The sequence below is a fragment of the Rhea americana genome, unplaced genomic scaffold, assembly GCF_003343005.1.
Source record: "Rhea americana isolate MKP2758 unplaced genomic scaffold, rheAme1 scaffold_1, whole genome shotgun sequence".
Classification (NCBI taxonomy): Eukaryota; Metazoa; Chordata; class Aves; order Rheiformes; family Rheidae; genus Rhea; species Rhea americana.
In genome coordinates, this window is record NW_028185038.1 from 4,936,218 (window position 1) to 4,949,915 (window position 13,698).

Consider the following 13,698-nt stretch of genomic DNA (forward strand, 5'->3'; position numbering starts at 1 on the left):
GCTGGTGTTACTTGCTTTGCAATTTTAATTTCCATCATGATGGTGGCGTTTTAACTGTGCTGATGGTATGCATACTGTTTAATGAGTGAGTTAAAAGTGACGTGTCCCTTCAGGGCAGATTACACTATAAATTTGGCATCAACCAGGCAGGCTGGGTGGGAACGGGGTTATGTGGCTTAAGGAGACAAATTGCCTGCCTTGCCTATCGAGCGCTCGCAGCCAGGAGTTTGCAAGCAGCCAGTTTTGGCTGTGGATAATTCGCAAGTGGGAGGTGAGGAGAAGAACCTTAGGTGAAGAGAAAATCCTTGCCTGGAGCTTGGTGTGCACCAYGACTGCCACGCACGGCTTCGTGCTCTCACTGGTGCTCTCGGCAGTTCACAGCCCTTGCTTCGTGCTGATGGGTTTTCTTTTTTCCCTCAGTTGCCGGATCAGTGGGAAAAAGCCGTTGTCACTGTGTCGCGGCCGGGCAAGATCCCCACGGGTAGCCGCTGTGGCAACACTGTTCCTGATGATGACAACCAGGTCGTCTCGCTRTCACCCGGCTCCAGGTCAGTATAACTGGAAGGGCCTGAAAGAGAAAACCTTTCAAAAATCACCAGATGGCAAATTTGCCAAAAGCAGGCAGCCAAACCCTGCTGGATGAGTTTKTCAAACTAATTTCAGTCCATTTGCAACAAGTGTTTTCAGTTTACCATTGCCTMTATGAAAATGAGTGAAATTTAATGTCAAACATTTAAAATGTATATTTTATTTTGCATCAGTAGATGCCAAGCTTTTAAGCTTTTCATGATGGTCCAATTTGCTTTGTTCATTTGGTAAATGAAAAAAAAATCAGTATTCACGCAACCTGTGAGTGATCGTTGGCGTGATTCTTCCCATCGCCGACCAGCTTTTCCGGTTCTGGTTTACCCAAGCGTGCAAACCACCCCTTCCGTGTTGTACCGCTCGTTCTCTCCATTCTTGTCTGCTTTCTCTTAACTCAGCTGCTTTACAGGGCCACCTGAACAGTTTTATGGCACTGGACATTGGGTGTAAGACTTGTTTCCTGTTCCCAACACAGATACGTAGTTCTCCCCCGCCCSGTGTGCTTTGAAAAGGGCCTGAATTACACAATTCGCCTGGAACTGCCCCAGTACTCCTCGGTGGACACCGAGATGGAGAGCCCCTACACGCTCATCGATTCTGTGAGTAGAAGTTACCTTGGGGATGGCTCCGATGCCATGCGGGTATTTGACATCCTGAAAGCTGGCTTCTCTTCTGCAGTGTGTCCATGTAAATCCAAAGGAATCRGTTTTATAAAGTTGTCACTTATGGCTAAATCTAGATTTTCATTKAAAATTTAAACCAGCATAAACTTCTTCAGTCTCAAAGTGTGCATTGTTTTTCGGTTAAGAGGCTTGTGCTTTATTTTACAGGACTGTAGTAGCTCCACAGAGCTGAACTTTTACAGTAGTTTCTKTGGAAAGGCTAATGTGTGCAGTGTGTGTCATGAATATCAAACTATTTTCCTGAATGAAAGAATAAAATATGAGAATTTGGTAGATACTAGAAACTATTACAMAAAAAGGTGCAAAAATTCTATCATTTCCCTGCCAAATTCTGTCTGGTTATTTGCTTTTTTGCCAAGAAAGGATGATAAGAAGTGGGATAATAGTGAAATTTTACAAAACTGGTGACAGTATTTATAAATAGTGACATTTTGTCATTGTAAAAATTGTTTCGTAGCTCGTTCTCATGCCGTACTGCAAGTCACTGGACATATTCACGGTGGGAGGCTCGGGCGAAGACGTGGTCACGAACAGCGCTTGGGAAACTTTCCAGAGATACCGGTGCCTGGAGAACAGCCGGAGCGTTGTGAAGACCCCGATGACGGATGTCTGCAAGAACATCATCTTCAGCATTTCTGCTCTCTTGCATGAGACCGCATTATGTATGTACCTGCTGACCTGACTTGTCGAGCAGGCTGCATCTGGAAACTTGGTGGTGTTTCCAGACAGAGCGACTTGYACAGGGACATGTGTGTGCATGTTGGGGGGTGGTGGTGGTGGTGATGGTGATGACGTCCTGTGTTGCGGGGGGTGGTACTGACCTCTCGCACCGCTTCTCCCCGCTCAGCGTGCCAGTGCGACCCTCAGGGCTCGCTGAGCTCGGTGTGTGACCCCAGCGGAGGACAGTGCCAGTGCCGTCCCAACGTCGTCGGAAGACAGTGCGACAGATGCGCTCCCGGCACCTTCGGCTTTGGCCCCAGCGGATGCAGGTGTACGTTAAACTTTCAACTCCGAAGCCGGTGGCGTGGTGTGGCGGGAGGGAGGGGGCCRTCCCTGAGGCTTGCCTATGCGATGCTCCCGAAGATGTCTTGTGTTCTTCATAATCACGGACATCCGATGCAAAATACCCTGTGCTTAGGCTCCCGCGGTTTTGAGGCTGGTCCKTCGGGCCGTTTTGCTGAGACAAAACCCTCGCTGGCGTGCGGCCGGGCTTTGCCAAAGCCAGCAGAAAAGGGACCGCTGTTGTTGCAGCTTGCGAGTGCCATCTGCGAGGCTCTTACAAYGCCTTCTGCGACGCGGAGACGGGCCAGTGCCGCTGCTTCCCCGGGGTGTACGGGCGGCAGTGCGACCGCTGCCTGCCCGGCTTCTGGGGCTTCCCCAGCTGCCAGCCCTGCCACTGCAACGGCCACGCGGACCACTGCGACCCGCACACCGGCGCCTGCCACGGCTGCCGCGACCACACGGCGGGCCACAGCTGCGAGAGGTACCGCGCGCCCCGCGCCGCGCCGCCGGCCCCGGGGTCCCCGGCGGGTCCCCGCGGGCACCCACGGGAAAAAAACGTGGACATCGGTGAAATGGGAGGCGATTGGGCTGTGCATGCGGCAGCCCCCTCGGGGGGTCCTGTGACCCCGCGTCCTGCACTTGCAAACCCCTTTTCCCTTAGTGGACAGGGAAAAGGCAGCGCGTCGCTGGCGAGTGGGATGCGCGGCTCGTGGCTCTGTCCCGGGGCAGCTCCTGGGGGTGACGCCGATGGCGGGGCTGGCCGAGGGGGGAGCCTGCAGCTCTGCAGGTGGTGCCAGGCTCCTGGGCCATCCCGCAGCAGTGAGGGCAGCGGGCGGCCGCTTCCTGGTGAAATGCAGGGTGTCTTTAAAGAGGCCACCAAAGCTCACGAGTTCGCACGCCCTGCTGTGTTATGGGACTGGAAAGGGTGCATGGGGYAGGTCCCAGGCCCCGGTGCTTGGTCCCCGGGCTTGGCCGCAGCCCTGGGCACAGCGGAGGACCATGGAGTGGGAACATGGTCTTCCCCAGGGGTTGGCTGCGTGGCCAGATGCCAGAGCCCGTGTCGCGGTACCCCAGAGGCTTCAGCGTGGATCTCTTGGCCTCTGGTGGGGTTTGAAGGTTGGAGCATCCGCAGTCACTGCATTGCTTTGCCTGTTTGCCTGCATGTCCTGCATGCTGTGTACCCCTCGTGTAGGTGCCTGGCTGGCTACTACGGAGACCCTGTCCTGGGATCGGGCGATCACTGCCGCCCTTGTCCTTGCCCCGACGGCCCCGAAAGCGGACGCCAGTTTGCCAGCGGCTGCTACCAGGATCCAGTCACGCTGCAAGTCGTGTGCGTCTGTAACGCGGGATACATAGGTATGGGCTTCGTACACGGAGCCAGCTGGGTTTTCACCTCGTAGTGGGAAGGAAATACGTGTTCGGGGGTTGTCAGACGTGACCAGAGTGCCAGCATCACTGTCGTGCTGTCGGAGGTGGAGGGGGCACCTTGAACTCACGGGCTCCCGGCTTGCCCGGGTGGTCCTGGCTCCGCGCGCCCCTTGGTGACGGCTGCCCAGCTGGGACGACGGGCGCTAGCAGAGGTGGACGGGGCGGCCGCGAAGCCGAGGGGACGGGCTTGCAGGCAGGCAGCGCTGGGCGGTGGGGCTCTGCGCGTGCTGGGGTGCTCCTGAGCCGTTGCAATCCCCTGTTCTGAYGCGGCCCAATTAACTTCCTCCCGGTTAATATCCTTCGTTATCCYGTGGCGGTCTTGCCCCTTTACGGAGCTGTCGCGGCGTTTGTCCGTTGGAACAGGGAGCCGGTGCGATGAGTGCGCGTCTGGCTTCTTCGGGAGCCCCGACGAGGTCGGCGGCGCCTGCCGGCCCTGCCAGTGCAACGGCAACATCGACGCCGCCGACCCCGAGGCCTGCGACAAGAGGACGGGGACGTGCGTGAAGTGCCTGTACCACACGGAGGGCGAAAACTGCCACCTCTGCAAACAGGGCTACTACGGCAGCGCCCTGCAGCAGGACTGCCGCAGTGAGTGGCGGCCGGGGCGCCCCCGGCGTGGGCGCGCGGGCCTTCCAGCGCGGGCGCGGGCGCTGCCCGGACGGGGCGAGCTGCGAGCTGTGAGCTGCGAGCTGCTCGGGTCTGCGTGCGCCTCTGCGGGCTCGCGGAGGCGGTTGCCCCCGGAGCACCGGGGGTTTTGCAGCGCGAGGGCGGCGTCCTCGGGAGCTGGGGCAGGGCGGCGGCGGGGCGGCACCRCGCGGAGGTGGGAGGGGGGTCGGCGGCACCGTCCGGGGCGACGCTCTGAGCGGCGGCYGCTTGCCTTGCAGAGTGCGTGTGCAACGCCCTGGGCACGGCGCGGGAGCACTGCGACGGCTCGGGGAGCTGCCGGTGCGAGGCGGCCACGGGGCAGTGCCGGTGCCTGCCCGGCGTGGTGGGGCGCGCCTGCGACCGCTGCGCCCCCCACACGTGGCACCTGGCCAGCGGCRCCGGCTGCGAGCCCTGCGCCTGCGACGCCGCCCGCTCCCTCGGGCCCGCCTGCAACGAGGTAAGGGCTCCGGCGCCCGGCGCTGCCCCGGCCCCCCTGTGGCGGGGAGGGCCGGCGGCCGCGCGCCCCGCCGTAACCCGGCTCATGCCCCGCGGCCGCGCTGGGAGAGGCCGCGGGCGCAGCCCGGCGCGGGGCGGGCGCTGAGCGTGCCGCCTTCCTCTTCTCGGCAGTTCACGGGGCAGTGCCAGTGCATGCCGGGCTTCGGAGGCCGGACCTGCCGGGAGTGCCAGGAGCTCTTCTGGGGCGACCCCAGCGTGGAGTGCCGAGGTGAGTCGCGGCCGTGCGCCCGCCGCGGGCCCGAGGGCCTGGCCGCTTTGGAAATCACCCGGGGGCCGATGGCCGGGCGCGGCGTCCTCTCCGCTGACGGGTGGGACGCCCTTCCCCGAGCAGCGCCGTCCCGCAGCGCCCCACGGCATCCCCAGGCCGCGGGGGCAGCGGGCAGCGCTCCCGTGGCGGGAAGCACGGGCCAGACGCCTGCAGCGAGGAAGCTTTGGGTAGCGTCCTCCTTAACGTTGTGGTGCCTACGTTGAGGAGGTGCAGAGAAGCACGCCGAGTCTGGGGCCTGCCTGCTGAAGGGGGATGCAGCAGAGTCCCCGCAAGAGCCTGGCATGAGATTTGCATAACTTGTTTTATGGCTTATTGGGCCGTTATTTATAAACAAACGTATAGAAACTTAACTCTTCAGCTTTTACTCTGTGATGCTGCCAGGTAAACCAACRTGGTAAGGAAATATTTTAAGCAAAGAATTTGGGTTTGAGAATTGGTCTGAAAATATATTTCCTTTGTCTTTTGATTTTAYGTAGTAGAAGACTCCTGTCAATATTTTTTTTCTTGTTAGGGAGAATAYGGTCAGGAAATAGAGTTTTTGATTTAGAAGATTTTCCTGCTATTTCAGATGAAAATAAAAGAGAGATTGGAGACCATACAGCTAGTCAGTTATAGCTATATATAACAAAACAGAGCAGCATAAAGCTAATTGTTTAGAAAACTGGATTCTGTCTGTCCTTTCGTTATAAACAAGTCTGTTCATTAGCTGGAAAAGAAACTTCAAACACTGTCCAGACCAGAACAAACTTGTATCTCTGATCTGTTTAAATAGGCGTCTTTGCCAGGAGGTTTGCAGTAGATTAAGGTATTTTTTCCTGCAGGGAGGAATGTGCTTGCTGAGGTCTTTAATAAATCCTTCACAATAGAGATACCTTGGAGCCCATTATCCAGATAGGAAGGTCACAGGTACTTGGTTAGTGCTGAAGATGAAAGGACTGTGGAATTGTCTTGGTTGCTGAGCACTTACTACRTTTCTTCCAAGCAAGCTGGCATTTTGGCTGAAGCTGTGTGTGTTCTTCTTCTTCAGTCTCCTAGAGCCCCAGGCAGGAGGTGTCTCTCAGTATCAGCTGTCTCCATCAAAGTTTATTGATAAAAGTCCATCTGCATACCTTATTGGCAAGATTTTGCTGCATACTGGCATGTCTGACCTTTCGTTTAGTTTCTGCTGTCTTTTGAACATGTGGAAACACGCTTTTTAATGTTTCTGAAGAAAAAAAAGAGCAGATATTATTCAGAACCTATTTCTTCTATGAAAGCGCCAAGTTGCCCTTCTGCCTCTGAGTGACCCAAGAGACATGCTCAGGTGGAAATGCTGATGTGCCTTTGGACGGCATCTGCAGAAGGTGTCTGGAGCGTGGTGACTGCCGGTGCCTGGGGCTGAGCTGTGGGAACCTGTGGCGCAGCTCCCGAGAGAGGCTCCACGTGCGAGCTTGCTCTTGGAGCACATCCAGCCCAACGGCATTGCGGGAATCTCTGCTGGGAGAATTCCTTCCTGCGCCCTCTCCAGTCTTGCCTTGGCAGCCTCTGAGGGAGAGAAAACACCTCATCTCAGCCTTAGTTTATTCTCTGGCTGATGGAAGAGTGATGTTCAGATCAGCATAAATATAACTTGGGTTCCCAGCTCTGCGCAGGAAGCAAGCAGCTTTCYGTGGTAAATGGTATGCAGAGCTAACCAGAAAAGCTGTTTAAGGAGTTGCAGGGCAATGCCTATGGCACAAAGGTTCAGTGTGGTCAGTGGCCAAGATTAAGCTGGAATTGAGACAAAAGGGAGTTTGTCATGAAGATTTAGCCTTTGCTCAGTGTGGGCAGGCTCCAGCTCTGCTGGGGGACACAGATAACCCTGGACATGGAACCTGCTCCAAATGGCACTCTCATTCTGGCCCTAAAAGCTGACAAAGTCACGTTTTCCACCACATTTATGAAGAAAGCACAAACTGATCTGGATCTGGAGTTGTGAGAGAACTCTGAACCGTGTGAGTATTTGATGGGTGGTCTCCTTTGCTAGCACTGATGTCTGCTGAGATGTGGACACCAGGTGATCTATGCTGAGGAGTGGACACCAGGCCCAGGATCCTCCACTGCTCAGTGCGGAAGGTTGAAGGTTGCATGGTGCAGCAGTCAAGGAATGCTCATGTCTGACCTCCTCACAGCAGATCTTCAGCCTGTAGCCACTGATAGACACCAAGTCCCGCTGAGAAATAGGAGAGATTCTGTACTGTCTGCAGTGGTGTGACAGATGCCCTTTCAAATTTTTTAATTAGTTAAAAAAAGGAAAAAATGGTTGGAGGTTGAGACTTTCAAAACTACTGATTTCTGAATTCTCTGCATCTGAGCACTTGCCTGGAAATGATTCGGAGAGGAGYGTAAATCACAACTTCTTAACAACCCCATCTGTTTACAGGCAGCCTGGATTGGGGCCACAGCTGGTGGGCAGCAGCTGCTTTGAGAGCCGTGGCCCATGTGCCACGTGAAGCGGCAGTCCGTCCCTRAGTGCCGCTTCCTCGGTGCGGCATATTATCGTCACGCTATGCAGGGGCCTCGTGCAGCCTGGTGCGAAGCAGGGGCTCATGCGCGCAGAAGTGCCTGAGAACGTGCTGCAGAGAGCACACGAGTCTGTAGGATCTTGGAGAATGCTTACCTTGCATTTTCAAAAGCACAATTAATTACTCGTTTAATTTCACATTATTCTGAAAAACAGAGTAAGAGGAGCACAGAAGACAGGGAGAAAGCCCAGCATGCCTCTTTCTCAGCCTCGTGCAGGTCCTGATGAGGATTACACTGAGCAGAAGCTAAGCTGCGGCTCTGCCGGAAGCGTGGTCTGCACGGGCGTCAGGTCTGGGAGATGCTTCTGGCTGTTGTTTAATCTGGGAGCTACGTGCAACTCTGGGTGAGCATGCACGTGAATGTGTCCMTGTGCAAAAAACTCCTTGCTAAGGTAGTAAATAATAGGATTACAYGTTTCATCCAAGTCAAGTCTCCCAGGCATTCTCCTGGAGCTTTTCCAAAGCCTGGCAACCAGAGTGCAGGACTCGGCATGCTGAGCTGTACTCTAATCTCAACCCTCAGAGCACATTCCTAGCAGAAGTCTCTAAGCGCCAGAGAAGCCTCTGAGATGTAGCAGCATTGCACATCCAGCTTGAACAGTGCACTTGCTTAGTATGGTATTTCTGAAGCATATATGAGTCGTATAAAGGAGGTGGTGACTTTACTATATTATTTTAATAAATAGGACCATCAGAACAGATCACAGTTAGTAAAAGACGCTGTGTGAGACTGAAAGCTGGGCTYTATCGCTCTATCCCCCTCCTTTAGATGAAGCAAATGTCATCAWTTTTCTGTGCAGAAGTTGAGTATCGAGCCCTATCGTAAGAACTAGAATTTGATTGAACTAAGATGGAAAGGTGAAATTTTTATCAAGTAGTAGACTGTGGCAGAAAGTTGCTTCTCTTAGTTTTAAGTCTTTGTTGAGCAGCTGGTGCTGAAGTACTTGCTCACTGGAAATTATCCTGTTGTTAGCGAAGAATAGGCTTCGTTGTCCTAATTTAGACATCTGAGTCTTAAACTCGTTATGTAGGCTCTTTTTATAGGTGGCGGGAGAGAAAAAAAGAGAGATCAGCAGCTGTTCTATCTCCTTTAGACATGCCGTAAGTGTTTAGAATACGTCAGRCAAATTCTGTGCTAAGAGTATTATAATTTGCACTTGACTTTCCTAATTTTAATGGATATGCAGTCTTAAAATATAGTCGTATATATTGGCTGTTTCCAGAAAATTACTCTTTTGGCAAGGTCTATTAGCGTGTTAAAATGCTGCGCAACTCTTCTAAATCTTAGCTGGCATCTTATCGTAACACACATACTGAAAATATAATGCTGAGGAGTTAGCCATGTGCTCAGAGTGTAATTTGAATCAATAGCTGATTATTCAGAAGAAATTTGCCAACACTGCAAAACTTTCAACCTTACAAATTGCTGAATGGTTTTATCATCATCATGGCTCACTACCACCAGGAAATGATGCCAGGAAGTCGTGTTTGCACAGACCCATTGTTACTTGCCTGTGGAGGGTGTAAAAGATTTGATGCTCTCCATTGCCAGCTTTAAGCAGTAAAGAAAATACTTCTGCAAAAATAATTTCCATTCTGTTCTGTGAAGGATCATATATGACACTTGTACCTAGCCTCCTGCAATACGACATTAAATGACATGGTTGTGTTCAGCCTTTTCAGTATCTCTTAGGTCATCTCAGCTGTAGTATCAGCCAGTGGCACACCTTAGCTTAAATTTAGCAGTATGAAAATATGCTGTATATAAAAATCATAATAGTTTAAAAAATGGAAATGAGTTMTAAATATTTCTGATTCTATGACTTGCAAGGAAAGGTACAGAAGCTGTCAGAGTAAGTGAAAGATAAAGCTGTATATACATCTTTGTAAGCTTGAAGCAAACCACTCCGAGTTGTTGCATGCTTCAYTGGAGTTTCTTCCCTTAGGTGTCTACCAGGGTAAGTTCAGTAAACACACGTGGGTGTTGCTTTTATCTTTGAGATCAGGAAAGAATTTGCTAAAAGCAAAATGCAATGATGAAGATGGTGTCAAAATTACCCGTGGACGCTGTGTGTGCGCATGTGCATGAGTGCATGTGCATTTGTGAATAAATGATGCTACAAATTATCTTTGCTAATTAGCAGATCTTATTAAACATTTGATTAGAAAATTTTCCTATCAAAAATATGATTTCATTTAAATCAGAGTATAGCACAGAAGAATGTCATATTGAATTAAGCACTGAGTTAAAGAAAACAGTACACTCAGTTCCAGACTGATGTTTCAGAACAGTAACTGATTGTTTAACTTAGAAAATGCCTTATTGAAAACCTTCAAATCTTCGGCTGCTAATTTCAAAAGAAGACTTTGCCCTTCACTATTTAATTTTCCGTGGGAGGTACTTGAGCTTCCTCCTCTGCTTCCCCAGGCAGGATTTGATCCTTGTCTAACATTCATCTTCGGAGCAAGCCACCCGCTCTGCCTTGACTTGTTCTTGTGCCCTTCTGTGTCCGGGGATAATAATCAGCCGTTTGTCTTGAAGGCCAGTTCTTCACATCCAATTTCTAAATCTCTCRTATTAAACTCAGCATCTGTGTGGTTTTACAGTGCAGAGTAACCATCTTTCCCAATTTCTGGACACACAAGCACAGGGATGGTGTTTAAAAGGAGCTTACAGGATTGTATGTATTTTTCCCTATTACAATTCTGCTCAGTCTTGTATAAAGCTGTTGCTAGCAACTGGATAGTGATCTGCAATACTCCTTTATCCCTAGATGTACCTGCCTGTTTCTTGTTCTTCTTGGGGAAAATTAGATGACCAGGCATAAGATTAGATGTGATACAGCTACAGATATTCAAGTGTTAGTTCAGATTTGTGAATGCAGGTTAGAGCTGAAACCTCCAGARCCAAGGGATACGCTGAAGGATTTGAGAAGATGTGTTTCCTTTAGTGTGTTTGAGTACCTCAGAAACAAAACTACCGTAGCAGATGGCATCATTAATGCTAAAATGAGTGAGACTTGACTCACCTGATGGCCCTAGGAGTGGCTAGAGGTCAATCTTGACCTTGTTGTAGGGCTCATTGCCCCTTAAAGGAGGAGCTGGAGGGGCAAAAGCTCCAAAGTAACTAGAAGAGAGTTTGGTTTTAGTGCTTTGGGCATGGTGTGATTGGCATCATTTCCTGGTGGTAGTGAGCCATGATGATGATAAAACCATTCAGCAATTTGTAAGGTTGAAAGTTTTGCAGTGTTGGCAAATTTCTTCTGAATAATCAGCTATTGATTCAAAATAGCATTAGTGCTATTTTGAGCAGGTAACATGAATCAGGAAGTCTCATGTTTTCATATACCAGTTTATTTGCAGTGGTAATTAAATGTCACATGAATCCTTTTGATGGAGATGTGTCCACCATCACAGATGTGTGGCTCAGCACATGGTTATTCTTTTGTGAGCTACGTGCCAGTCTTGTGGTAGTCCTTTACAGCCTGTACCAGCTAGGAGGTTCTCATCTCCTTTCCCRTGGAGCCTCCCGCTGTCACCGGGGCTTTTGTCCCTTCAGGAGGAGGCACTGCCATGTTTGTTGCAAGGGTCGGTGCCCCAAAATCGTGGGGATGCCAATGTGTTCCTCAATACCTAGGCAGCATTTTGTAGCTTTTGCTCAGGGTTGCTTACCTGCTCGCAGTAGCTGGCATGCAAAATTTACATTTATAAGATGAGRGGTTTGTTCACTGGGTGTGAGCAGTGATGCTTTTTGAGGATTTCAGAAACACTTCAGTCAGTATCATGGTAAGAAATTGTGGGCTCTTGCTAGAGAGACCAGACCATGGACATGTAGAAATGCCTCCCAAATTTTCAAAATGGAAACAAAATCTCCTGTTTTGTCTTACTGCAGTCCCAAGGAAGACTTGTTCTTGTTTCCCTTTAAACTGAGTGATTTCACTTAAAAATAGAGATGAAATTATCTTCAGTTTGACCTTTTSGTTTGGGAGATGGTGCAGTCCTATGAACAGTTAATGACTTGGGACAAAAAGAGAAAGTGTGAAACCCACACGGTTGAAAGCTAATTTATGTATGTTGGAGGCACGCTCTTGAGCTAATGCAGAGCCAGCATCCCCTCCTTCTGTGCTTGCAAGAGAATCCTGAAACAGAGAAATAATCCATCATAATTTTTCCATCATCTGCTTTGCACGATTTTCTCATGAGTCCCACAAAGCTCAGTTTGAGGGAATTCTAGAAATCTGATGATTCTTCCAACTGCTGCGCTGTATTTAGAATAAATTACTTCTTTGTTATTACCCTCTCCCTACGGGCAGCTGTGGAGTTTGGATTTTGACTTTGCAAATGAGTTAGTACTTAAATTCCCTTCTCCCCATCCCCAGCATTTTCTGGCTCCGGAGATTTTGGAATCCACATTATCATGTAAATGTTAGTGAGGTCTTGTCATCTGCCCTCCCCCAATTCGCAGGTATTCAGGAGCAGAATTACCAAAAGACTGGTAATTTTCACTGTGGGGTGGGTTTTTTTTTTCAACTTTAAGCTTTTTAAATCTGCAAGTAAATGTCGTKATCTGGTTTGCCAGCAACAAGTATTCCTGTAACGTGATCAGATCCTGAGATCCTTGAGAAAACCGCACCCTGTTTGCCCTCTCCCCGTGCCGTGCCGTGGAATTTGGACAATTTGCCATCACAGCGAGGCCTTGGCCGCTGCCGGAAGGGTTAACTGGCCTCCTTCGAGCAGGAGCTCGACAGTTTGCCTGCGGGGAGCATATCCCATGGCAAGCTGACTACTTAAGCACTTTTGATGTAAAGTAAAAACAATCTCTTGTGTCAGAGTGTAATTCGAAGGACAAAGGAGCATTTTGCTCGACCGCGCGGGCAGCAGAAGTTATTTCTGTCCCTCGCCTATCCGGCCCGCGTCGCACAAGRGAGTCATTTTGTCGCCGAGCGGCCGCGGCTCTGCGAGTAACTGTTTTAAGCGCAGACGCTGAAGCCAGCCATGCGCAGTCCTGAGACGTGCTTTGTGCCCTGCCCTTTCCAATGGTCCTTCCCAACGTGCTCGGGGTGTCTGCATTGATTTACGGACCATTTTGGACCATGCATTTGTGTTAACATCTTTCAAGGGTGCCTGGTAAATTAATGTGTAAGTGACGGCTTTAATCAGGCGTTACAGTCCTTTTCTTGGTCTGAGGTTTATTACACCATGATGGTTGGTAGATGACCCCCTGCATAGTTGCAAGGCCTCTTTTTTTGTTCTCTGCTGCCATCTTTTTAGCAAAAGCTTTGCAGGTTGGTGTTTGCTTCTGCTGCTTGTGTCATTAGGGAGGAGAACAGGTCAAGTGGAAACTGCTTCTCCGGGCAGTGTTAGGGTGTGCAAARTGTGGCTGTGCTTTTAAAAATGACAGTGTGTGGGTACATTAATTGAGTAACTTCTCTTCATAGTGGGTTAGTGCCAAGTAAATGCATATTTCTTCTAGAAGCCTGTTAGGAAAGGGTGTTGCCCAAACCTTATCGTTTCCTTTTGGCAGGCCACCTGAGGCTGCTGGGTCTTACCTGACTAGCATATAAAAGTAGGCATGTGTTTATAGTTACAAAAGTAAAATAAAAGTTCATTTCAGGAAGGTGTAGATACTACCTCTGATGTAGGGAGATGACTGATGAATAGRTGAAGCTATTAATGAGTGCCACTGTTGCTTGACCATGACAAGCTATGTGTGTAGCCCCTCTTGGTCTTTAGCACCCATGTCAGCAGTGACACCCATCTTTCTCCTCTTTTCCCCAGGGTCACTGGTTGTCACTCTTCTTTGTTTTGCTTCTTTCTTTCTTCTGTTTTTCTGCCTCTTGTGTCCCCAAAGCATGAGCCTGGTGTRCGGGTGCCAGCCAAGACTCGGGGCCGCAATTGCCCCTGCGCTGCCTGAGCTCGTGCCCCACCTCCAYGCTGGAGCTCTCGCAACGGCTCTTAACCCATAAAATTGCTGTACGCTTCTTTGAAGCCACATAATCTTTTAGTATCCACAGTGACCTGAGTCTGC

General features: G+C 50.4%; 1 protein-coding gene across 1 annotated transcript in view; it reads left to right on the forward strand.

The window, feature by feature from the left end:
* The window catches only part of LAMB1 (laminin subunit beta 1), a 40,668-nt gene that overhangs the window by 16,218 nt on the left and 10,752 nt on the right, over window positions 1–13,698 (forward strand). Inside the window, exons 15-23 of the mRNA XM_085297902.1 lie at window positions 421–548; window positions 1,061–1,184; window positions 1,726–1,930; window positions 2,116–2,259; window positions 2,520–2,751; window positions 3,463–3,626; window positions 4,062–4,286; window positions 4,583–4,800; window positions 4,971–5,067. Coding sequence (XP_085154028.1) covers window positions 421–548; window positions 1,061–1,184; window positions 1,726–1,930; window positions 2,116–2,259; window positions 2,520–2,751; window positions 3,463–3,626; window positions 4,062–4,286; window positions 4,583–4,800; window positions 4,971–5,067 — 1,537 coding nt within the window. The remainder of the gene's footprint in view (window positions 1–420; window positions 549–1,060; window positions 1,185–1,725; window positions 1,931–2,115; window positions 2,260–2,519; window positions 2,752–3,462; window positions 3,627–4,061; window positions 4,287–4,582; window positions 4,801–4,970; window positions 5,068–13,698) is intronic.